We start from the raw sequence: 27187 nt of genomic DNA on the forward strand, positions 1-27187 counted from the left end.
AAGGAAGGAAGGAAGGAAGGAAGGAAGGAAGGAAGGAAGGAAGGAAGGAAGGAAGGAAGGAAGGGGAAGAACAAGAAGGAAAGGAAGGAAAGGAAGGAGAAAGAAAGAAAGAGTGAGAGAGAGCGAGAGTGAGAGAGAGAAAGGAAGAAAGGAAGGGAGGGAGGGAGGGAGGGAGGGAGGGAAAGAAACTGTATGACGTAACTTGTATGAGGTACCTGAAGTAGTCAAATTCATTGAGACAGAAAGAAAAATTATGGTTTCCCTAGGGCTGGTGGAAGGGCAAAATGAGGAGTTGTTGTTGAATGGGTATAGAGTTTTAATTTTGCAAGATGAAAAGAGTTCTGGGGATTGGTTACACAACAATGTGAATATGCTTAACACTACTGAATTGTAAATCTACGAATTGTTAAAATGGTAAATTTTATGCTATGTGTATTTGTTTTTGAGGAGTCTCACTCTGTCACCCAGGCGAGAGTGCAGTGGTATGTTATGTATATTTTGCTACAGTTAAAAATAAACAAGTATTAAAAGCTTTAAAAAAGAATAGAAAGTAAATGTTGAAAAGTTGTGGGGAAAGTCTAAGTTCCATACACTGTTGATGAGAATGCAAAATGGTGCAGATGCTATGCGAAGCAGTTTGGCAGTTCCTCAAAAAGCTAAACATAGAATTACCATATGACCCAGCAATTCCACTCCTAGGTATACACCCAAAAGAATTTAAAACAGGTATTCAAACAGATACCTGTATGCCAGTGTTCACTGCAACATTATTCACAATAGCCAAAATGTGGAAACAACTCATATGTCCATCAACAGATCAATGGATAAATAAAATATGGTATATACATACAGTGGAATATTATTCAGTTGTTAAAAGGAATGAAGTTCTTATATATGCTGTAATGTGAATGAGCCTTGAAAACATTGTTAATGAAATAAGCCAAAAACAAAAGGACAAATATTATATAAAGACACTTATATGAAATATTCAAAATAGGCAAATTCACAGAGACAGAAAGTAGATTAGAGGTTACCAGGGACAGGAGGGAGGCAGAGAGTAGGAAGTTATTGCTTAATGGTTACAGAGTTTCCGTTTGGTATGATGAAAAAGTTTCAGAAATAGATAAGTGGTGATGGTTGCACAACACTGTGAATGTAATTAAAGCCACTGAATTGAACACTTGAAAATGGTTAAGTTGGAAAATTTTGTGATATGTATTTTGCCACAGTTAAAAAAAATACCAAAAAGAAAAAAATGGTAATAACGGCTGTGATAAATATTACTCTTATGGCTATAATCTATTGTAACCATTTATGAAGTACCTACTCCATGCTAGGTCTAGGTACCAGAAAAATAGTAATGAAGAACATTCTAGTGAGAGGAGACAGACAATATACACACAAATAAGGAGTCAGGAAATCTACTTTTTTTTTTTTTAGGCGAAGTCTTGCTCTGTCACCCAGGCTGGAGTGCAGTGGCACGATCTCAGCTCGTTGAAACCTCTGCCTCCCGGGTTCAAGCGATTCTCCTGCCTCAGCCTCCCCAGTAGCTGGGACTACAGGTGCATGCCACCACGCCCGGCTAATTTTTTGTATTTTTAGTAGAGATGGGGTTTCACCATGTTAGCCAGGATGGTCTTGATCTCCTGACCTCGTGATCTGCCCACCTCAGCCTCCCAAAGTGCCGGGATTAGAGATGTGAGCCACTGCGCCTGGCCAGGAAATCTACTCTTTAACCTTAATACTATGGCTGTGGGACTATGTGGCTTCTGTTCTCCATGACCACTTGCTGAGCCCCGGCTTGGGTCAAGCTCTAGAGACTAGGTTGTAGAGCTACGTGCTTTATATGTGATCAAGTTCACAGCAATGGGCATTTCCCGTACAAGCAGTCTCTGCCCCTCCCTTTCCTCTGCTCTTTAGGAGGTCAATTTTGCCTTGTTCTGGGCAGGCCTGAGTCTTAAACTCAAGAGCTGCCTTGGAATGACAGAGCCCAGGGTAGGCATGGAAACCCTATATACCTTTGCATTCTTGACTCAATTCCTTGAGTGCATAGAGAGTTCTTGGCATCTTCCCCTGCTTTTTGCCCAGGCCTGTCTGATTGGCTTTCAATCCATCTCTTCCCTTCCTTACTCCCCACCAACCCCTTCAGGGACTTTGTATCTATAGCTCCAGGGCTCTCAACATAATGAGAGCCCTGGATCTATAAATATAATAAAAAATAAAATACAAATGAATAAAAAATAATGAGCTAATACAAGCCCCAGTTAAGTTATCAATTGACTATTTGGTGTTGAGCAGGCAAAACCAAACCAACAAGTCATTTATTCTTCAGTTTGGTAAACATTTAATGAGCTCTGTCTCAGGTGTTGGCAATTTCACTTCACAACCAGAATCATGGTATTAACCATTTCTTGAGCACCTATTGTGAGCAGGACAATTCTCATGAATTAACTCACTGAATTTTTATACAACCCTGTATGTGGGTGGAGCTTATCTTTTTTTATCAGCAGAGAAGTTGAGGTTCAGAGAGACATGGCTGAGGTTACTGAGAATGCCTGGTACACTTAGACCATTCCAAAGCTCTTGTTTACTCCACACAGACAGCATGCCATGTACTCTGCCAACACCTCACCTCAATGTTCCCCTATAACCGTCAGCACACACTGCATGCTTAGCCCCTTTTTCCTCTTACATATCTCACATATAAAATCTCCCTGATACACACTGCCTATATCTTGTGTTTCTTGCATTCCACACAAAAAACGAAATGCACATCCAGACTGACTTTACAAGGACACTGACACCCACAACTTTTCCTCCCCTGACACTTCGCATACACACACACACACACACACACACACACCCCTTGCATACACATATTCCTGCATAGGCCTTGCATAAATAAGCCCTGCCTTCCACCCACCCACTCAGGTATGAACACATCTCCTAGAAATACATAGTCACAGCTGTGTTCCAGCAACAAAACTGGGTACAGAGATTCTTCACTCACCCTGCCTCATGCTCCTCCCTTTCTCCTCCTCTCCCAGGCCTGCCCTGTCTCCATGCAAAACTGTCTTCATTTAACTCACACACAGTCTCCTACCCACTGACAGGCTCTGCCTAGCCCATATCCAAAGATTGTGAATCCCTGCCACCCCCTTTCCTTGTTTGTCTGCCCCACACTGTGGCATTTGGAATCACTTCGCAGAGGTGACTACACAGACAGAGCTTTGCTCTGCACCTCAGGGAAGGGCAGTCTGGTAAGGCTATGCCCCTTTCCACCTGCCCTTGCACCCTGCCTCCCTTTCAGTGTTGAAGACATTTCCTTATATCTTTTTATTTTTAATTTTAATTGAGACAGAGTCTTGAACTCCTGGGCTCAAGTGATCCTCCTGCCTCAACCTCCTGAGTAGCAACAATTACACGCATGTGTCACCAGGCCCAGTGACTTTTCCTTATATTTGCCTTTATGGTGGGAGAGGTTGAGCCCCAGAACCATGTCCCCTGCCTCCTGTCTTTCAAACATTTAGCTCAGAATAGGGAGGAATTGGAAGTGAGGGCAAGAAATGATCTGGAATAGCAAAGACCTCCTGGGTTCACATAAAGGCATGGAAACAGGACCTTACCCAAGAACCCAGGCTTAAGGTTGACAATTGGGTACTTGTTCTGTAGCTACCACCACTGGTCTCCTTCGTAAAGTTAACTCTCAGTGCCTTATTCTATGATATCCTGAATACAAGGGCGCCAGGGTCTTTCTTCACTGCTAATGTGCCTTTGGGTGACTCCTTCCCTGACCCTGTGTCTCTATTTTCCCAATCTGTCAAAGAAAACCCAGTTATGAGGTCTACTCTATCACCATAAGGAATGGAGACTACATCGGGGTTATAACAGGCCTGGTGTAGGCTGGGAGCTTTCTCCATGGCTTCATTTTCTCAAGATCTCCCTCTGGGTCAAGCGCCCTGCAGGAGTTCCTTTGTATCCTTTTAGGGCCAGAACTGACTTGTCAAAAGCAGTATGTTGTAGTGTGATGAGTAAGCTGGCAAGCTGTGTGGTCAAACTACATGCACTTGACTGCTTGCTACTTAACCTAAGGCAAGTTGCTAAACCTCTCTGACCTCAGTTTCTCTGTCTTAGAAATGGGGCTAGTGATATCTCTCTCACAGGGTTGTTTCACAGATTAAATGAAAAGATGTCTAAAGTACCTGGTCAATTGAAAATATTCAATAGATGTTTGTTGAATAAATGAATAAACTAAGTAATACGGTTATACTCAGGCTTAAGATCACAGATCCAATAAATATCAAATATAATTCTTGCCACTCAGTGTGTGTCCCACTGGAATGTAAGCTCCATGAAGGCAAGTCATTTATGTCTGCTTTGTACCTCAAGCTCCTAGAATAGTAACTTGCAAATAGTGAGTGTTTGATAAATATTTTTGAATGAATGAATAAACAAATAAATTAATACTATATTGCAGCTACTGTGTTAGGCATATGGGATAGAATTCTATGATGGACTGGCCCTATTCTCATGGAGGTTACAATCTAGTAATTAAATTGACAATCAGGCTGGATGCAGTGGCTCATACCTGTAATCCTAGCACTTTGAGAGGCCAAGGCAGGAGAATTGCTTGAATTCAGGAGTTTGAAACTAGTCTGGCCAACATGGCAAAACCTCAACTACTAAAAATACAAAAATTAGCTGGGCGTGATGACACACACCTGTAGTCCCAGCTACTCAGGAGGCTGAGGCAGGAAAATCGCTTGAACCTGGAAGGTGGAGATTGCAGTGAGTCGAGATTGTACCACCATACTTCAGTCTGGGGAACAGAGCAAGACTCTGTCTCAAAACATAGAAACAAACAAACAAACAAACAAAAAAAGACTCGATATGGCGGTGCATACTTGTAGACCCAGTCACTCGGGAAGCTGAGGTGGGAGGATCGCTTGAGCCTGGGAGGTCAAGGCTGCAGTGAGCTGTGGTCATGCCGCTGCACTCCAGCATGGGTGACAGAGCAAGATCCTGTCTCAAAAACTGATTAATCAATTAATTAAATTAACGATTGAACCTAGGCTTAACACTGTGAAGGAGAATGACAGGATGCTGTGAGAGTGACACACAGAAGGAATTTCTTAGTCTGGGATATGGAAAAGAGTCTCTCAGAGCCAGTGAGTATCTGAGTTGATGCCTGAGGAAGGAGTGAATCAGGTGATAAGTAAGGAGAGGAGGTGGTGATGGGTTTGAGCTGTTCAAATGCCGGAAAAATGATCAGAGTGGCTGAGTTGTGGTGAGAAAAGGAGTGAGTAGTAGGAGAAGGAGTTGGAGAAATTTGCAGAGACTAGATCATGTAGGCCCTTGTGGGCTATGGCAAAACATTTGGCTTTTGGTCCTCGTGTGATGGACAGACGCTGGAGAGTTTCATGCAGGGGGTTAGCATGATCTATGTTTTACAAAGATTCTTCTGGATTTATTGTAAAGAAGGGGTTGTAGGGGGTAAGGGTGGAAGCCAGGAGACCTGTAAGGAGGTTAGGGCAAGTCATCCAGTTGACAGACGACAGGGACTTGAACTGGACTTTTGGGAAGTAAATGAGGAGAGAGGTGAATGTGTTAGGGATATATTCTGAGTGTAGCGGGACTTGCTGATAAGCTGAATGGTTAGGGGTAATAAGAAAGAGGAGGCAAATCTAAGTCTTAGATTTCTAACTTGCTACCTGGGTGGATGGTGGTGCCGTTTCTTTGGTGGGAAAGATTGTGATGGAACAAGCTTTGGAGTGGCAATGTTCTGTTTTGGCTGTCTTTGATTTACCTGTGGTAAATGGAGAATTTACCAAATGGTAATATACCACGTGTAGATGTCAAACCAAATGGAGATGTCAAATTATCAAATGGCAATTTATCACATGGAGATGTCAAATGTTAATCTGGAACCCAGGACAGAGGCTGAGGCATTTTTAAGGGGATTGTAAGTTCTGAGCGTGCTGGAGGAGCCATGGGCTAGTTGCGAACAGAGGAATGACGTAAACCGACTTTTGTTTTTAACATGATCACTCTGAATGCTGGGTTGAGCACTGACTGTAGGGAGGTAAGTATGGAAGCAGGGAGACCAGGAAGGAGGCCACTTCAGTCATATAGGTGAAGTGTGATGGTGGCTTAGACCAGGGTAGTGGTGGTGGAGGTGGGCAGAAGAGGTTAGGTTCAGGATAAATTTTGAAAAGAGCCAATGGACCTTGATAATAGATTGAATATGAGAGGTGAAGGACATGGAGGAGTTAGAGATGATCCCCAGGTTCTGGGTTTGTCCAATTATGTTGATGGTGGAGCCATTCACTGAGGTAGAGACCACTAAAGAAGAGCAGGTTTGGGGGAAAGATGTTTAGTTCAATCCCATTCTCTGCCCTTCTTGCTCCCTATGCTTATTTCAGATCTGCTGCCACCTTCAAAAGGAGCCTATTCCTTCTACCTGAAATCCATTATCAGAGAATCCCTCCTTTATGTTGATGCATAGTGTTTCCTAACCTCTATTAACACTGCACACTTTCCCGGTGGGATGACATGAATTCCTGTGGCTTCAATTGCCATCTTTAGGCTGATGATTTCAAACATTTGATCTCTAACCCTGCGCTCTTCTTTGAGCTTGAAACCCACATGGCCATCTACTGGCTATCTCCCTGTGGACATCCCACGTGCACTACAACCCTACCATGAACCAAACTTTCATATTGCTCCCTGGACATCTGTCCTCTGCTCCAGTGCATGATATAAAGTAGTTGTTAAGACATTGGGTTCTAAAACCAGCCTGCCTTGGCTTATATCCTGACTCTGCAACTTACTAGTCACTTCAACTTTCTGTGCCTCATTCCCTTACCTGCAAAATGGGAATGATGGTAATAGTACCTAAGCCTACCTCATAAAGTTGTTGTAAGAATCAAATGAATTAATCTATGTAAAGCACGTAAAACAGTTGCCTGGCACATAAGTAAGTACTTAATTACCTATTAATTTTACTATGATAATGGTGATGATGACAATAGTGATAATAATGATCTCTCAAATATGTCCTCTTCTGTCCCTCTTGACTGTGACTACCATATTCTAGGCTCCCTTTTTGCCTGGATCACAAGAGCCTACTAACATAGCTGAATTTGAATATAATGGTAGATGTGTCATGCACAGTGCTGGGCACTGCAATGACATAACAGTTTATTAGATATGGTTCTTATCCTTCTGGAGTCTGAAGAAGCACTAAGCCTAGAACCATCCTGTCCAACATGGTAGCCATTAGCTTCAAGTGGCTATTAAATTTTAACTTTAGATTTATTAAAATAAATTATTATTAGAAATGAAATTGCTTAGTCATACTAATCACATTTCAAGTGCTCAGCTGCTTGAGGTCAGACTACTTAGATGCATATCCTGGATCTGTCATTTCCAGCTGTGTGACCTTAGGCAAGTTACCTAACCTATCTGATCCTGTCCTTTGATCTATTAAATGGACCTAATAATAGTACATACTACCCCTACTACCGACCTTACAGGGCTGCTGTAAAGATAAAATGAGTTAACATTTGTAAAGTGTTTTAGTTGTGGTTCTGGAATTCATTTTCTTTTCTTTTTTTTTTTTTGATGGAGTTTTGCTCTTGTCACTCTAGGTTGAAGTGCAGTGGCGTGATCTCAACTTGCTGCAACTTACACCTGCCAACTTCAAGCTGCTCTCCTGCCTCGGCCTCCTGAGTAGCTGGGATTACAGGCACCCACCACCACGCCCCAATAATTTTTGTATTTTTAGTAGAGATGAAGTTTTACCATGTTGGCCAGGCTGGTCTCGAACTCCTGATGTCAGGTGATCCACCCACCTCGGCCTCCCCAAGTGCTAGGATTACAGGTGTGAGCCACTGCACCTGACCTGGAATTCACTTTCTGTGTAACCTTGAGCACGTTGTTTCCCCTCCCAGGCCTCAGTAGGAGTGATCAGACTCCTGTATATGGTCTCTAAGGTCCCTACCAGTTATAGTAGTCTTTAAGAGAAAGGAGCCTGTTTCAGATGGCATAAAGGAGCTGAGATAGAAATGAACATGACACATCTGAGGCACAGTAATTAGAACTGCCATTTATCAAATGTTAACTCTGTACTGGGCACCATACATACATTATTTCATTTAATTCTCACAACAGCCCTGTGAGGTAGAATTTATCTTCATTTTGTCAATAAAGAAGCTAAAACTAGAGAAATAGTGCTTTGGAAAAGCAAAGCCACTGCCCTCTGTCACACAGCCAATAGTGAATGGTAAGGTACCCACTCAAATCCAGGTCTGCCTGACACCAAGACCAAACGCGAAGCCACCCTGCCATACCATCTAGGAGGCTTGATGAGAGAGAGTGGAGCTGGAGAGTGGAGCTGGAGAGCCTTCCTCCATAATTATATCGGAGTCACTTCAATATAATTATGAAGGAAGCATGGGAGGGGAAAGACTGGAAACAGGGAGACCCATTAAAAGACTGTTGCATGCAAATGGGAAATGATGGGTGTTCCTGAACTGGGGCAGCAGCCTTGGGGATGAAGAGATGGTAACAGATGGAGGACATCCTACTGTTACTCTCTGTCACTCTATCATTAATTCCCTGAGGGCAAGAACTCTTTTTTATCTTTGTATTTCACCCACTACCTGTGTTCTCTCCCCACACACACACACACAGACAGCACAACATAGCACTTTGCACACAAATCCACTGTTGGTTAAAACGGATTCAATTAGATTTAATTAACAAGATTTGGTAACTGATTAAATTGGAAGAGAATACAAGATGGCTTCCAAGTTTAGAACTTGGGTCTTTGGAAGAATTTTGAAGTTGCTTTCTATGGAGCAGTAGAATGCTCAGAGTAGGCCCTAACGGTCTTGCTTCCCTACCCTAAGATCTGTTATTGGCAGGGGCCCAGCTAGGGTAAAGCTGGCCTTCCCTCCCAAGCATCTGACATTCTGGGCTGGGAAGGAGGCTCTTTCTTCTTGGGCCTCCTTTCCACTTTCCCTAGCCTGGGCAATGAGTCCCTCTTCATAGTATTTGAATCAGAGGAAACAGATAGACTGAGGAAGTGAAGAAAAAACAGGCTGCCTGAGCTCTGAGAGCCAATGTAAACACTCAGTGGTTTCCTGTTGTTGCAGCCCAAAGCGTCCCATGACATCATTCCTGGCCTTTCCAGAACACACTGGTTCAGCCCAGCCTGTCAACCTGCCAGGGCTGAGTGGCAGTCACCTCCCTTCCCCACCAGGGTTAGATCCTCCAGAAGTGGGGAACTTCTCCAAGCCAACCATTTCCCACCTGCCCAGCCAGCCACCTTGGCCTTTCTAGCCCTATAAGGCATTTAGAGGCTGTGGGCTGGACACGCTGTCCCACTTTCCAGAGGCCCAATGGCTTTTGGGTCAGAGAATGATTTCCCAAACCGGAAAAGTTATTCTACTTCTTTTAATGGAGATTTGGAGTCAGGGGAGAGGGAGGAAGGTGTGACACACAGCTTCTGAGGCAGGCCCCAACTGCTTCCTCCCCGCCTCACCCCACCCAAGGGCCTACAGGTTTATGTTCTCAGTGTTGGTCACAGATTCCTAGAAGCAGAACTAGAAAGGCCCTCTGAATACCTTGTAGCCTAGTCTTCACACAGTGCAGATGAGAGCACTGAGGCCCGGAGGGGTAAAGAGACTAGACCCAATCACACAATGGTCAGAGCCGTATAAGCCCTCTACTGCCAGAGGTCTGAACCTGAGCTATCACAAGGCAGGATGACATTGTTGCAAGAGTTCTTGACAGGAAATCCAGAAACCAGGATTCAAGTTCAAATTCCTCTGTGAGATCTTGAATAAATTTATCTTTCTCTCTGGGTTTTGGCTTTGACAGCTGTAATTCAATTTCAAGGCAATAAATACTTATTGAGAGCCTACTGTTCTCGGTAGAGCTGACAGCTCTTGAGAATGAGAAGAAGGCATGATAAGAACACTCACCATTTCACAGGCTGGAACGGAAAGAAAATGAAAGAAAGGGTCTAAATTCTATAAGAGACCTTAAGCCTATGTGGACTCCATATCTATGTCTCTGGGCAGAATCAAACCATAATCAGAGTTGTGGGGTCCTTTAAGGCTGCATTCCCCTCCCTATTCCCTTCACAAGGCAGCAGAGAGTTCTTAATGGGCCAGAGTTTTGTTTGCAAAAAAGATTCCCAGTTCCACTTCTCATTTAGCTGGGTAGATCTGCAGAGAGAGGTGGCAAGGTTCTAAATTATTGTCTGGAAAATCAAGCCAAACACATTATGGTAATTTCTGTAGCCAGCAGTAGTAGGATTTCAAGCTGTAGCTATGCCACAGAGCACAGGCAATTCGGAATAGCTCTTTTAGCCAATCAAATCCACCACAGCCTAGCTTAGCAAACAGAATTTAGAAGCACATTTGGGAGCAAAGATGCTTATTCCTGCACTTTAAGATGCATGAAGCAATGTGAAGTCATTCCTTTAGCCAATCAGTTTAACCACAGCATGGATTAGGTGAAACAAGCACAGAGCAAGGTACAGACGCATTTAGACGCCTGGAGACGTACATCCATACACACATGCATATGCAGGAGGTTGCTCACGCACTTTGGGAGACACACAAACTCTCAGAGCAGCCAACGGAAAATTTTAAAAAGACGCACACACGCACACACACACACACACACACACACACACACTCCAACCATAAGCTAGGAAAAGACAGCTACCTGTCTGGAGTTTTGGATGGCTGCTTTTTGGCCCTCTGCTCATCTCTCTCCTTATTCTCCCAACAGTGGTACTAATTCAGATCCTATGTTTTCTCCAAAGGAACCTTAGAAAGCCACCCCCAAAACCACTGCATCTATACCCACTCCCACCACGCCACATCAGATTCTTATTACTTATCTGTCACCTGAACTACAGCAAAAATCTTCTGTCACGGCTCCCTGATGTCAGTATCTTTTCTCCAATCCATCCTCCATCAGGCTGCCTGGCAGAGGGAATCTTCCTAGAACTCAACCTTGTTCTTACAGCATCCCTGCTCAAAAGCCTCCCTTTCCTCCTCACTGTCATCACAAGCCAACCCAGACACCTGTCATTCATGGGGTAACCAAAATCTGGGATCCCTTTTTCATGCCCTCTGCCCTCCAGAAGGCAGATGACACCTTGCTCAGCCACCTATTCATGTCCTCCTCAAGCACTCCTACCCACTGTGCTATTACCATGAACTAGAACCACCCGCTTCTGCACCTATCAAAATCTTACCTACTTAGATTTTTTTTTTTTTTAAAGATGGAGTCTCACTCTGTCACCCACACTGGAGTGCAGTGGTGCTATCTCGGCTCACTGCAACCTCCGCCTTCTGGGTTCAAGTGATTCTCCTGCCTCAGCCTACCAAGTAGCTGGGACTACAGGAACACGCCACTACGCCCAGCTAGTTTTTGTATTTTTAGTAGAGATGGGGTTTCACCATGTTGGCCAGGATGGTCTCGATCTCTTGACCTCGTGATCTGCCCCCCTCAGCCTCCCAAAGTGCTGGGATTACAGGCATGAGCCACTGTGCCCAGCCTTACTTTGAATTTTTTTAAAGAATAAGTGCATCTTTGAAATTCTTTTTTTTTTTTTTTTTTTTTTTGAGACAGAGTTTTGTTGCCTAGGCTATAGTGTAATGGTGCGATCCCAGCTCACTGCAACTGCAACCTCTGTCTCCCAGGTTCAAGTGACTCTCCTGCCTCAGCCTTCCCAGTAGCTGGGGCTACAGGCACGTGCTATCACACCCAGCTAATTTTTTTTTTTTTTAAATTTTTAGTAGACACAGATTTCACCATGTTGGCTAGGTTGGTCTCGAACTCCTGACCTCAGGTAATCAACCCTCCTTGGCCTCTCAAAGTGCTGGGATTACCAGTGTGAGCCAGCACACCTGGCCGCAATTAAAATTTTGGCTCTTGTTTTCATCCTTCAAGCCCTGACCCAAAAGTCACCTCCTCCATGAAGTCTGCCTCTAATCTCCCAAAAGTGCTGTGTAATAGAACCAAACTGACCCTAGTCAGCCTTAGTAAGCATGCATGTATGTTGTATGTCTTCATCCTCAGAGGAGAACTGATGGGGGAAGAGGGCAAAACTCCCTGATGCCAGTGCCTCATGGGTTTGAGTCCTGGCACTTCCACCAGCTTGCTGTGTGACTATGAACAAAGCTCAATTGCTCTCTGGCCTCGATTTTTCACTTCTAGATTCACTTTCACTTCTAGATTCTGTTCAAGATGTATGATTTTATGCAGCTTCTCTTATGCGGCTGCCTGGGACTAGGTATGACCACTATCATATTATCATATTCATTCATATATTTTTTCTCTCTCTGTCTTTCCCTGTTTCTGTCTCTTTTCCCCTGTTTTTCTCTCCTCTCTCCTCTTCCCTTCTCTGTTTCCTTCTCTCTTCTGTTTCTCTGTCTCTGTTTCTTTCTTTTTCTTCCTGTCTCTATCTGTTTCTGTCTCTAATTCCTACTCTCTATTTTTCTCTCTCCTCCTTTCTTTCCTCTAAGTCTTTCCCTCTGTACCTCCAACCTCTTTCTTCCTTTTATCTGTCTCTCTGCCTCTTCCTTTATGCCCCTCTCTTCTCCTTCTCTGATTCTCTCTCTGTTTCATGAACTTCAGCCTCGGAATCTGGCTGAATAACTTCCAATCCAAAATAGTTCTGGTGCTTCCTGAGTATTGCTGGTGAGGACAGGTAGAAATGGGGTCCCTCTGAGGTTTTCAGAAAGCTCAAGTTCCCTGCTCCTTGGGAAGGGTACCTCACAAAGCTAAGGAGGAAGGCAGCAGAATGTAAGGTCTCATAACATGCCCCATTGGCTCCTACCCTCCAGCCTTTCACCCAAAGAAACAACACTGCCCACAGATTACAAAGGGTCTTCATCTCCTAAATGATCTGAGCCAGAAGTTCTTAGAAACCATATTCCTACTCTCTTCTGACGCAATCCCACAAAATCATTTTGCAGATGTGAAAAATGAAGCCCACACATAGGAAAGGACTGGCTCACTATTACACAGTGAAGTAGCAGAACTGGAACTAGAATGTTAGTGTTCTGACTCCTAATCAACTTCTGAAAAGATTATAAAATTGATTCAACATCACCAGCCAAAAAGCACTATTGGACTTGGCATGGTGGCTCACACCTGTAATCCCAACACTTTAGGAGGCCGAGGTAGGAAGATCGCTTGAGCCTAGGAGTTTAAGACCAGCCTAGGCCACAGAGCAAGACCCCAAGTCTACAAAAAATTTAAAAATTAGCTGGGCATGGTGTTGCATGCCTGTGGTCCCAGCTACTAGGGAGGGCGAGGTGGGAGAATCACCAGAGCCCAGGAGGTTGAGGCTGCAGTGAACTGTGATCACACCACTGCACTCCAGCCTGAGCTATAGGGCCAGACCCTGTCTCAAAAATAATAAAACAAGGCTGGGCAGGTGGCTCACATCTGTAATCCCAGTGTTTTGGGAGGCCAAGGTGGGAGGATCACTGGAGTCCTGGAGTTTGAGACCAGGCTCGGCAACATAGTGGGATGCTGTCTCAAAAAAAAAAAAAAAAAAAAAAAAAAAAGGCAAGCATGGTGGTCCTAGTTACTCAGAAGAGGCTGAAGTGAGAGGATCACTTGAGCCCAGGAGGTTGAGGCTTCATTGAGCTGTGATCAAGTTCTGCACTGCAGCCTGGGCAACAGAGTGAGACTCTGTCTTAAATAAATAAATAAGAAATAAATGAAATAAAATAAAGCACTGTTTGGGGTTATTTTTCTAGTAGAAGAAGAGAAAGCTGAGGATTGAAATGGGCAGAGTGGTGACCTAATCAATATCCAGATTGCGAACACTTAAAGGCAGGGTCTCTGTCAACTTTGTTTCCAATGAAAGCCCCATACAGTATCTGGCCCCAGCTCAGTGATTAATAAATGAGGGAGGGAGTTGTCATCAGGCATTTGAGGGACATTGATGCCTCCTCTGGGACTCTGGGTATTTATGCAGAGACTCCAAAAAGCTGGAAATCAAAGGACTGGGGATTTAGTCTCAGTCTGTCCAACACTGGTTCAGCTCCCACTCCTCCATAAATGAGTTTCTTCTTTATAAAAGAAGAGGTAATGGTATCTGCCTCATCTGGCTCCCTGGAGCTTGAGGAAGCTGAAATGAAAAAAAAAAGAAAAAATAGGAAAGAGCTTTGACAAAAACAAGACACTACTTTGCAATTGTGATGGCCGGATGCTATGGTGATGTCCCAGCTAGCAATTATGTTCTCAGCGGCAACTGTGGGCAATGAGTGAGTCATCTTCTCACTCTCAAAGCCAGAGGCCTTGAAAGAGAAGAAATGAGGTGAGCCTTTTCTTAAGAGTTTTTTGGAGGGGACCAGAGCAGATCCCCTCACTCCCAACACACACACATACAAACTATACCCCAGATTCCAGCCTTCTGGGGATTCATAGTCAGCTTAAGCAAGGACTGCATCCCTACCTGTTATTTAATTCTGAGACACTGGGATCCCTAAGTTATTGAGGTTTCTCGGAGACTAGAAGTGAAGTGAGAGTCTCCAATTTCCATTCAGTCCCAGTTCTACAGCCAGCCTTGGGCTCCAGTTCTTATTTTCACTAATTTACTCTGTGGCTTCAGGTAAATTACACTCCCTCTCTGAACTCTTTTCATCTGTAAAGAAAAAAAAAAAACTAACAGGATGAACTAGATGCCTAACATTATGTTTCTGAATCTGGACTGGGATTCAGAAGACCTGGGTTTGAGTCCTAGCTCCATCACAACAACTGTACAACCTTAGTCAACTTCTTTCCGGGGCCTCAGTTTTCACAACTATAAAATGAGGCATTTGGGTTAGATGCTTGGCAGTGTGTTTCAAAAGTTCTGAACCGGCATTCAGGAAACGTGGATTCTAGCCCTAACTGCCAGAGTGAATCACTGCCTGAGTTTAGACTGGTCTCATCTCTTCTCTGGGCTTGCTTCTCTACTTTTATCGTGAGGATATTCAAATATAAGTTATCTAAACACACCCTCTGATTCTGACAGCCTATGGTTCTAGAATTTTACAAGTACTGAAAAGGAAGTGAAGAAAGGGAGAGGCCACACCCAGAGTAATTTCTCATAAACTGGCAAGTGGTTGCCCTCTATGGGTCTGACCTGGAAGTGCAGGCCCAATTAGACCACTTGCTGTAGCAACTGCTAAAGAGCTGAGGCCAGAGGGGAGCGCAAGAGATCACTGAGTACTTCACTAGATAGGGCCAGAATCAGGCTGCGGTTGACCTACAGACCTCCCAGTCCCTCACAATGAGAGACATCCAGATAAGAAGTGTGTGCTGGGAGACTGAACCTTCTCTCCTAGTGACTAGAAACAAGAGGCGGCTTTCCAGGGCTGTGCAGAGAGCATGGCCAGTAGGGTCTCTGCCATGGGCAAAGTGAATGTCGGGGGTGTGGATGAATGGGGGTGGAGTGTGACTGTGCTATGAGAGTGGGTATGGGAACAAGTTAGTTCCTTGGCTGAGACGTTTTCACATATGGGGCAAAGATATGGCAAGAACTGCTCAAATGAAAGTGCTTTTCAGCATCCCCATCTACTCCCTTCCCTCCTCAGAGAAGAGAAAATTTATGCCTGGGCAGAAAAAAGGAGTGACCTTAGGGTCAGAGTGAGAACCTAATCATGAGAAAGACTAAATCATGAGAAGGACTAAATCATGAGAAAGACCAGGGAGTGCTTGGTATTCAGGGAAGGCCCTACTGTCTAGAGGATTTGTGGGCTCAGTGTTGAGGTATCACTAAATTTGAGGGGCTTCTTGGACACAGTATTGCAGGGCATTACACGCTGGAGGTGTAGGATGGGTTCAGATATAGGGTTATGTTACAGAAACAGGTGCATACTAAGGCTTTCATTACTGTCATTCTATAATGTTTTATTATATAAGCAGTACTAGGCAGGCCATGCAACACTGGGCTCCCCTCCCCCATCTCTCTTTCTTGGTTAAAAAGTCTGACCACCTAACTCAGATGCAAGGGAAACAACAAAGGCAGTCAATGTTTCTTCTTATGTGACAGGGATGGTTGCAGCCCTACTTCTCTCCTAATTCACTGTAGAAACCAGGTCAAGTTTCAGCATCTCTCTGGGCCTCAGTTTCCCCACCTGAAACAGGAGCAAGCTGGACTTGATGAGCTTCCGGGTTTCTCCCAGCCCTGACATTCTATCTGGTTCTTTTTATAATGTTCTATGGTGTTCTATGCTTCTCTGCCCCTACCCGAGTAGGGGCCACCAATTCCCAAAGGTCCTTTCAACCCTAACATCCAAGCCTACTCATTCAAGCTTCCAAGGCTTTCCATTATATCCTAGTCCCACCCCCACCACTTCATCCCACCACCATCCCCTCATGCCACTACCACCATTGCTGCTGTCTAGAACAGGGTGCAGTCTTCCCTACTTTTGTTTGGAAATTCTAACAACCCACCTCTGATGCTAATGAGTTGATAAAGATTGATACAGTATTGCTCTGAGGTGACAGAACTCCCAGTTCTGCCACTCTTCCCTTTGTGCCCTTGGGAAAATACCCCCACTTCTCTAAACTTAATTTTTTCCCAACTCAAAATTAAGGGTGGTGGACTAGAATGGTCTCTGAAAGCAGCAAATTGCTCCAACATCTTTCACTTCTAGGCAATGAGAAGATCGAGACTGTCTTTGATGTTTTGCCATAATTCTGATCCTCTCTCAGTGTTCCTTAAATGGAAACCTCTCTGCCTACAGCCTCCCACCTCTGATAAGTACCCGCAGTTTCCACCAGCAACTCCTAGACCTGTCTCCTTCCCTTCCTCAACCTGGTCCCAACACGAACAAAAAGTTTTTCTCTCCCAATCAAGGTGTCTGTGAGTCATAATAGTTTACTGTGAGGAACAGACTCAATGAAGATAACAAACTGCTTTTTACCCTATCAAATAATTTGCCTGCTGGGCGCAGTGGCTCATGCCTGTAATTCCAGCACTTTGGGAGGCCAAGATGGGCAGACCACCTGAGGTCAGGAGTTCGAGATCAGACTGGCCAACATGGCAAAACTCCATTTCTACTAAAAATACAAAAATTAGCCGGGCGTGGTGGCATGCGCCTGTAATCCCAGCTACTCAGAAAGCTGAGGCAGGAGAATCGCTTGAACCTGGGAGGCAGAGGTTGCAGTGAGCCGAGATCACGCCACTGCACTCCAGCCTGGGTGACAGAGCAAGACTCCCTCTCAAAAAAATAATAAAATAAAATAAAATAAAATAATTTGTCTATACGGTCTTGTCATTAGTTTATTGCACCACCCCACCACTGCTGATTCCCACAAGCCTCTCCCAGAAAAACCACAAACAGACCCTGGGACGGAGACTTTGAAGGATATTTTGAAGGATATTTTATTTAAAAGTTTTGTAAACAGAATTATTCTCACAGCTTCAGCAACAGCAAGAGCTCAATTCAACCTCCCAGTCCAGACTAGTTGCTTGGGATACTTCCTCAGACAACCCAGTGGCTTGATTTGAAGTCAGACCTGAGAGGGTCCCTTCTCTTCCTCCTGGAAGCCATTTCCAAAAGATGTGTATGGTGGGAAGCACCACAGGAAAAGGAGGGAGGAAAAAACATGCAGGTAGTTAAAAAAAAAAAAGTAGAAGAGGTGGGAAGGTAGCAGCGAGGATTGGGGTAGACCCATTGTAGGTACTAAAAAGTATTTGGAAAAAATAATAAAGAATTAATAAATAAGCAAAATCAAAATTGGTCTTGTTTTGAGATGGAGTCCCTCTCTGTCTCCCAGGCTAGAGTGCAGTAATGTGATCTAGGCTCATTGCAACCTCCTTCTCCTGGGTTCAAGCGATTCTCCTGCCTCCGTCTCCTGAGTAGCTGGGATTACAGGCGTGCACCACCATGCCTGGCTAATTTTTGTATTTTTAGTAGAGACGAGGTTTTACCATATTGGCCAGGCTGGTCTTGAACTCCTGAGCTCAAGTGATCCGCCCACCTCAGCCTCCCAAAATTGCTGGGATTACAGGTGTGAGCCACTGCACCCGGCCTCAAAATTGTTTTTGTAATCTGGAAGAGGAAATTGCTTGCCAATTGTTGCCAAAAATCCCAGTTTCTTCGTTCCTGTCCATGTGATGTGCAATGATAACATTTCATATCTATAGGTGATTACATACTGTTATCATGGCTGAAGTATTGTGACTAATATTGGCTAATACATTGTGATTAATGATGGCTAATACTGTATCTAAAATATTATGAAAAAGTCACAGAGATGAGGACGAGTGGGCAAGGATAAAATGGGATGAAGAGAGACCAGGCGCAGTAGCTCACACCTGTAATCCCAGCACTTTGGGAGGCTGAGGTGGGCAGATCACGAGGTCAGGAGTTTGAGACCAGCCTGGCCAGGGTGGTGAAATCATGTCTCTACTAAAAATACAAAAATTAGCTGGGTGTAGTGGCACGTGCCTGTAGTCCCAGCTACTCGGGAGGCTGAGGGAAGAGAATCGCTTGAACCTAGGAGGTGGAGGTTGCAGTGAGCCAAGATGGCGTCACTGAACTCCAGCCTGGAAACAGAGAGAGACTCCGTCAAAAAAAAAAAAAAAAAAAAAAAGAGGATGAAGAGGATATCATGGAGTTAGAGTGCTTTGGTTCAGACCTGACTGACCTGCATCTGCTTGGAGTCTCTGGGGACCTTCAAAGGCCCCCTTATAGCTCTAAGGAGCATTTGTCCCAGGAGCAGTAGGGGGAGCAATGCTACAATCTGGCTATGTTTGGGCACTGAAGGTACCAATTACCATCAATACCCATAACCAGTTGTTGTCAGGTACTCACAGATAATTACTATCAATACCCACAGGCAATCACCATTAATACTCATAGGCAATCGATGTTGATATCCTATGGCTACCATCACTCAGAAGTCTCTCATCTGGACCCTAGTCTAGATGGCAGGGGCAGGGATGAGGGAATGGAAGAGGAGAACTGGTTGAGAGGGAGATATAGCACTAATCCCGGAAGAACTACTTTCTATCCTTTCTGGTCACTCCAGGGTTAAGAAAAAGGCCTAGGGTAGGGCAAGGGAAAGCTGAAGCCTAGCTAGCCTTGCCCCAGGTCCCTTCCTTCAGGGTGTCCCCTTGATAACAGGGAAAAGTATGACCTGCAGGTAATGGTTAGCTGATCCTGACTAGCAGGAATTGCCATGATCTGGGGCTTTTTCTTTTCTGTAACCAGAAACTGGCAAAAGGAAAGAAGGGAAGGTGGGGTCCATCCCTCTTGATCAATGGGCCTATTTGCAGGGTCCCACTGGGCCTTAGTTTCTGGCGAGCCAGGGCTACAGCATAATAGCGCTGGAAGCGGATCAGGAGCACAGGAACCAGCAAGATACCAGTGTACATGCCTGCAGTGGCTGTGAGAGCAGCAGTGGGTTGGCCCGAAGCAGAGAGGGGATAGACATCTCCATAGCCGACAGTAGTGAGAGTTATGACAGTCCACCAGAGACATGTAAAGATGTCTCCCAAGTGGGGCTCACTTTGACCTGAGATGGACATGCCTAAGAGCTCCCCACAGAGGAAGAACAAGCCAAAGAATAAGATTTCAGCAACCTAAATCAGGAGAAAGGCACCACCTCTTTCCAGGAAGAATGGAGGGTATGAATAAGGACTCTCATGGCCAAGGATTTTTCAAAGAAGCCCAGGAGACGAACCAGCTTGAGGACATAGAGAGAATGAATGGCCCCAAGGATTCGGCTAAGATAGAGTTGACGTACAGCCTTGTCACCTACCACCAATTCCACCAATGCAGGGAACAAACAGAAGATATCAGCTAGACTGAGAGGGCTACACAAGAAGCGCACCTTATCAAGGCAAGAAATGGTCCAGGCAAAGAGCTCAATTCCAAACCAAAGGGGACAGAGCAGCTCCAGGTATAGCAGATGTGGGGCATGGCGGTAAACAAAACCGTTGTTTTGCTGCTACTGCTGCTGCTGGTTTTCCCCTACCCCCATCCCATGTTCCGTAGTAGTAAAGTTGACAGAGAAGTAATCCAGCTGGACCTCTGTCTCCTGGAAAAAGATGACCAGGGCATACATGGCAAAGAGTGTGGAGATTAGGGAAACGCACTGGAGAAAAAGATGCTTGTGAGAAATCCCGTTTGCCAGCATCCCCACCTCTCTACCTATACTTCCACCCTTCTTGGCTTCCCTTTTTGAGGGATGCCCCCAAATTGTGCCGGAAGTCTATAGATTCGAGTCCCAAGCACTATGTCAAGTGTGTAGCCATTGTGGCATTTTGGGAGGGTCCTTTAGGGGTAGGAGTGTCTAGCATGGTGCCACACACTGTTAATTAGTTACCCTGGCCCCTAAAGAAGACTGAGGTTGGTCAAGAAGCACCCAGAGCCAGGATTTCTAAGTATTTTGCAGTCCCTGGCCTTCTATGTGGTTCAGAAGGTGTTCATGCATGCAGGCATTCTCACAGGCCTCCCAGGACAGAAAGTCCTGGGTATGGGTCTCCTTGCCACTTAGCGTGAGCTAGCAGCAAGGTGCCAGGGGTGCTTCTGCCAGGCCCCAATAAGCCAACTCCTCCTCTAGGATATCCCAACAAACGTTGGCAGGGCAGTGCAGCTGCTGAGTATGGTAGTAACCCAGCACATAGCCAAAGAGCTCAGGGTTGCTGTCAAAGAAAAACTCTTGGCTGGCCACAGTGGCTCACACCTGTAGTCAGAAGTTGCAGACCAGCCTGACCAACATGGTGAAACCTCGTCTCTACTAAATACAAAAAATTAGCCGGGCATAGTGGTGTACACCTGTAATCCCAGCTACTTGGGAGGCTGAGGCAGGAAAATCACTCGAACCCAGGAGGCAGAGGTTGCAGTGAGCCGAGATTGTGCCATTGCACTCCAGCCTGGGCAACAAGAACGAAACTCCATTTCAGAAGAAAAGAAAAACAGAAAGAAAGAAAGAGAAAAGAAAAGAAAAGAAAAGCTCTTGAACCAGTGGGCCCTGAGCACCTGGGGTGCCAGGCGGGGATGGCTCAGTTGGCTTGTAGAGGCAGGTACCTGGAAAGGCCCTCATGGTGTTGATGTAGCTCAGGTGGCATATGCCGCCAACATCCAGGATCAGTTTATTATCCAAGTCCTCCATGGAAAACTGTGAGCCTGCTTCTAGGCTGGCTGGGATCTGCTGGCAAAAGGAGATTTGACAGGGGTTAGGACATGGCCCTCCTGCCTTCCTCTCCCTTCCCATGTTTGGCCAGGGCAGAAAGGGGGCTGAGAGCCACAGAAGTGATATGACAGCCCAGGCACCATAGGGAGGTTATCCCAGGCAGGGAGCTGGAGTGCCTTTTCCTCCTGGGTCTTCAGGAATCAGGAGGACAGCAAGCTCTCAAGTGTGGTCACAGTGACTGGCCAGTCTCTCCTGGGCCCAGCAGTTCCAGGAGAAAAACCAGCCTAGCCTGGAAACAGATGTCTTTCAGGGGCTCTTGGGAGGCACCTGGTGGCTCTGAGAGAATAGTTGTGCCACGGTATACAGCAGGGGAAGTTATAGCAACTGCAGACTAAATGGCCAAGATAGGAATGGGGCGTCTCTTAATCTTCTGTCATCACTTTGAAAACTTGGGACTGGGGTGGGGTGGGATGGGGAAAGGAGTAAATGGAAAAGCCACCAAGTGAGGCTAAGTGCAGGGGATAGAGAGTGGAGTGAAAATGGGAGTGACAGGGAAGCTGGAGGGCCTTAGAGATCCCCAGGCCTCCATAGGGAGTAGGAGGTGCCTGACTGGAGAAACTGGCTTGAGGGTCAGCAGATCGGACAGTGATGGTTATTGACTCCAACTCCCCTGGCGCCCGGTCCTGGGCACTCCTCAGCAGCAGCACCAGCAGCATCGGCACTAGCAGCCTCTGTGAGTCTCTCTACTGGGCACCCTAAAATTGCTTTGGGCTTAATGAGTTCCTTGCCTGGGAATAGAAAGGAATAAGAACAGAGTGGGGAGTTGGGGAAGGAGAGAGAGAGGGAGAGAGGGCAAGAGGAACACAGAAAAGCAAATGGTTGGGGGGTGGGGGTCAAAACACCTACACTGATCAACATTTAAGTGTCCCCTACCCCCTGAGAAGAGTTTGCCTAAGCCTCCCATGTTTGTCCCTGAGGGCAAAAAAAGAGGGCACAGGCTGGTATTCCCAGTCCAGGAATCTCTCCCAACCCCCAGCCAGCCCCTGCTCACTCACTTGGTTGTTTTGCATGGTCCACGAACACTGGCAGTTAAGGGACTGATGGCTGGTTGAGCGGCGGGGCCGGAGGTGGCGGGGTGGGTGGTGTGGCCAGCCTTGCTGCTGCCCCCGCAGTTCATGGCTGCCTCTGCATGGAGAGATCTCAGGCCCCAGGGCCAGGGTGTGCTCATGGAAGAGATAGCCAAGAGCCAGGGTTTTCCGGGAGCCTCTTGTTCCTGCTGTGGCCAGATGATTAAGGGCAACAACTCAACCCAGGGCTGTATGTGCCCCTGCTTGCTTGTTTAGGGAGGCAGTCCTGGCCCCCAGCCAGCAGGAACCTAGCCAACTTTGCTGCTCCTCCTTCTCCTCCCCCCGCCACCCGCCGCCCTTCATTCCAGCCTGCGGCAGAGGGAAAGGAGGAGGCAGCAGCTGGAGGAAAAACAGTAAGTTAGATGGTCAGGCTCCAGCCAAGAAGACATCTCACGAGACCAGTTAATATTTGGAACAACTTTCTACCCCATCACCCAGCCCCACTCTAATTCCCCACCCTTCCCCCAGCTCTGCTGCAGTCCTCCTATCAGAAGTCTGCAGAGGAGGAAGGGGCGTGGGGGGAGGAGCAAAACAAGGACCAGGAGACAGCCCGGGAGGCCAGTTGTGTTCCTGACTGTATCCAGCTGTTTCTGCCCACTCATTTTTATGTTCTTTTCTCTAGAGGCCCTCATGCCAAGGCAGGGGATAGAGATTGGAGAAGGGGAGGGGCAGGGGAACAAGAGAGAATCCTGCTTGCCTGTGGCCTATGCCAGAACTGGCAGATACCCCAGACCCTTTGAGACAAGCCATAGCCCCTCCTCCCACCCTTCCCCGACTCCTGCCTCCAGGACCCCTCCCTGAGGATTGAGCCAGTCTCCTATTTTGCTAATGAGAGTTTGCCAATGGAGCACCCAGATGAATCTAAATTCCAAGGTAGCCCCCACCCCTTGGCCCAGCCTCCATGCCTCTCTCCCTTCACCAGACCAGAAATTTCTATGAGGAATAAAAATTCCTACCACAATCCAACACCCTCCTTAACTCTTCCTTTTCAGCCCATTCCTCCCTCAGAGCCAGGGCTGAGCTGAATTGAGAGTTTCAAGACATGCTAGCAGGCTCCTGGCTCCTCTTCCCTCTTCATTACTGACTTGCTGTATGGCTGGTGCAGGGGGTAGTTTCCTCAGTGGACTTCATGGCTAGAATGGAAGCGGAGGGGAATGGTGACTGTTTTAATTTAAATTAATTTGGCACTAACTGTTTTGATTTAATTTAATGTAACTTAATTTAGGAGAGCTAAGTAATTAAACATGAGGCCAAAGTACATAAGAAAGTGGCAGTCTTTTATTGCAAATATGCATACACTCTCGGACGAGGTTCTCTGGTCCTCAGGTGTGGGGGGGCCAGGGAAGTCGCGCCGGCACTCTCGGGTGATGTTCTCCGGTCCACAAATGCGGGGGCCGAAGAAGTCACGCTGGCTCCTGCCAGTGGCAGACTTTTATGCATTGGTACTGGAAGGGGGAGGGCAGTGGGCAGGATAAGGGCGTGATAGGGGCGTCTCCATAGGCGTGGCCGGGTAAGTTTTGATCTCTTCGGATTGACATCACCTGGAGCATGCTCGGTTGATCTGCATCTTCCCGCGCGCAGGAAAGTTGGTGAGGAAGAACCCGGAAGCAACATGGATTATGCCTTCTTGTTCACCTTCCTCCATCTTGTCCTTTCTCCTTCACCCAAACAGTGACAAACACAAAGGTGCACAGGGACCCCTGAGTTCAGCTCTACAGAACTGGATTCTTAACTCAACAAAAAATGGCAAATAAGAACTTGGGCACTTGGAGATTTTCAGACTGGGGAGGGTAGAAGCAGCAGCTCCCTCTCTCTGCCCGCCCCCTTTCCCTTCCCCTCACCTGTGCTTACCCGCAACCACTCCAGTGCATTTGCTTCTTGCTTCCCTAAACCTGCCAGTCTCTTTCATGCATGGTGCTTTTCTTCGGGACACTGCTCTATCCCCTCCAGCTGTATATCAACTACTTCTTCCATATCCACCTCTAATGTCTCACCACTTTGTGGGAGCCTTCCTTGATGCCTTTCCTCCAAGACAGGGTGCTGTCCTCTGCATTCTCATAACCTGCTTTGGTTTTTTTTCCTAGAGTACTTTTCATACTCCTCCCTCCAGCCATGCTCCTGGCATTGAGTAGGCACTCATCGGCTATTGAACAAATACAAATTATAACCTTATATGGTTACCAGATCTCTCACTTTTCAGAATACAGTCTTCTGCTTTCCTTAAGTCTAACCTAAATCCCACCTGCTTTATTATCCTAATTAGACTGATGCCAGCTCCCATAATGCCTCAGCCTTTTCCTATTTGCCGCTGGCTGGTGAGGGCTAACTGGAGAGAAACTGGTGACTAGTTTTGCAAATGCAGCCACAGCAGAGGCAGTTTGCCAGGTTTCCTGGAATGACTCTTCCATCCTTGAAACAGGACCTCTTCTTGTACCTCATAGTCAGGTGTTTAAAGCTTCTACCAAGATGCCAAAAGCAATTGCAAAAATAAAAATTATAATTGCCTGTAATCCCAGCACTGTGGGAGGCCAAGGCGGGTGGATCACTTGAGCTCAGGAGTTCGAGACCAGCCTGGCCAATATGGCAAAACCCCGTCTCTACTAAAAATAGAAAAATTAGCCGGGCATGGTGGCGGGTGCCTGTAATCCCAGCTACTAGGGAGGCTGAGGCAAGAGAATCGATTGAACTTGGGAGGCAGAGGTTGTAGTGAGCCGAGATTGTGCCACTGCACTCCTGCCTCTGTGACAGAACGAAACTCTGTCTGTTACAAAAAATAAAATAAGGCCGGAAGCGGTAGCTCACGCCTGTAATCCTAGCACATTGGGAGGCTGAGGCTGGCAGATTGCCTGAGCTGAGGAATTCGAAACCAACCTGGGAAACACAGTGAAACCCGTCTCTACTAAAAATACAAAAAAATTAGCCAGGTGTGGTGGCATGCGCCTGTAGTCCCAGCTACTCAGGAGGCTGAGGTAGGAGAATTGCTTGAACCTGGGAGGCAGAGGTTGCTCAACAGAGCAAGACTCCATCTCCAAAAATAAACAAAATAATAATAATAACAAAACAAAAATAGAAAATTAAAAAATAAAAACAGGCAAATGAAACCTAGTTAAATTAAAGAGTTTCTGTAAAGAAAAATAAACAGTCAAAAAAGTAAATACAATCTACAAAATGGGAGAAAATATTGGCAAACTATGCGTCCAACAAAGGTGCAATATCCACAATCTATAAGAAACTTAAATTAACAAGCAAAAAACCACAACCCCATTAAAAAGTGGGCAAAGGACATGAACAGACAATTTTCTTTTTGTTTTTTTGTTTGTTTGCTTTGTTTTGTTTTGTTTTTGGGATGGAGTTTCACTCTTGTTGCCCAGGCTGGAGTGTAGTGGTGCCATCTCAGCTCACCGTAACCTCTGCCTCCCGAGTTCAAGAGATTCTTCTGCCTCAGCCTCCAAACTGGCTGGGACTACAGGCACCTGCCACCACACTTGGCTAATTTTTCGTATTTTTAGTGGAGATGAGGTTTCACTATGTTGGCAATGCTGTTGTTCTCGAACTCCTGACCTCATGAACCACCCGCCTCAGCCTCCCAAAGTGCTAGGATTACAGGCGTTAGCCACTGCGTCTGGCCGACACTTTTCAAAAAAAGACACACATGCAGCCAACAAGTGTATGAAAAAGTGTTCAACATCACTTATCATTAGAGAAATGCAAATCAAAACCACAATGAGATACTATCTCACACCAGTCAGAATGGCTAGCATTAAAAAGCCAAAAAATAACAGATGCTGGCGAGGCTGTGCAGAACAGGGAATGCGAATACACTGCTGGTGGGAATATAGTTCAGCCATCGTGGAAAGCAGTGTAGGGGCAGGCACGTTGGCTCACTCCTGTAATCCCAGCACTTTGGGAGGCTGAGGCAGGAGGATCATTTGAGACAAGGAGTTTGAGACCAGCCTGGGCAACATAGCAAAACCCTGTCTCTACAAAATAAAAAAATAATAACATTAGCCAGGCATGGTGGCACACACCTGTAATCCTAGCAGTTTGGGGAGCTGAGGTGGGAGGATCACTTGAGCCCAGAAGTTTGAGGCTTCAGTGAGCTATGATCATGCCACTACACTCCAGCTTGGGTAATAGAGACCCTGTCTCAAAATAAATAAATAAATAAAAGAAAGCAGTGTGGCAGTTTCTCAACTGAAAAAAGAATTCCCATTCAACCCAGCAATCCCATTGCTGGGTATACATCCAACCAAAGGAATATAAATTGCTCCGTTATAGAGACACATGCACGCCTATGTTCATTGCAGCACTATTCACAATAGCAAAGACATGGAATAAACCTAAATGACCATCAATGATAAACTGGATAAAGAAAATGTGGGGCCAGGTGCGGTGGCTCATGCCTGTAATCCCAGCACTTTGGGAGGTCAAGGCAGGAGGATTACTTGAGCCCAGGAGTTCAAGACCAGCCTGGGAAACATGGTGAAACCCTACCTCTACTAAAAATACAAAAATTAGCCAGGTGTGGTGGCGTACGCCTGTAGTCCTAGTTACTTGGGAAGCTGAGGCATGAGAATCACTTGAGCCCAGGAGGCAGAGATTGCAGTGAGCTGAGATCATGCCACTGCACTCTAGCCTGGATGACAAAGTCAGACCTTGTCTCAATAATAATAATAATAATGAAAATGTGGTGCATATAAACCGTAGAATACTATAAAAAGGCCGTAGACATAAAAAGCCCGCATGCAGTGGCTCACACCTGTAATCCCAGCACTTTGGGAGGCCGAGGCGGGTGGATCACTTGAGGCCAGGTGTTCGAGACCAGCCTGGGCAACATGGCAAAACCCCATCTCTACTAAAAATACAAAAGGTAGCTGGCCATG

The 27187-nt window shown here is 45.9% G+C and overlaps 1 protein-coding gene across 1 annotated transcript in view; it reads right to left on the reverse strand.

Annotated features, from left to right (window-relative positions):
* The window catches only part of MSN (moesin), a 149565-nt gene extending 127103 nt beyond the window's left edge, over positions 1-22462 (reverse strand). The window contains exon 1 of the mRNA XM_025371813.1: positions 22233-22462. Within this exon, the coding sequence (XP_025227598.1) occupies positions 22233-22247 (15 nt within the window). The 5' untranslated portion in view covers positions 22248-22462. The remainder of the gene's footprint in view (positions 1-22232) is intronic.
* Between the last annotated feature and the right edge of the window lie 4725 nt (positions 22463-27187).

This window comes from Theropithecus gelada, chromosome X (genome assembly GCF_003255815.1).
Source record: "Theropithecus gelada isolate Dixy chromosome X, Tgel_1.0, whole genome shotgun sequence".
NCBI classification, from domain to species: Eukaryota; Metazoa; Chordata; class Mammalia; order Primates; family Cercopithecidae; genus Theropithecus; species Theropithecus gelada.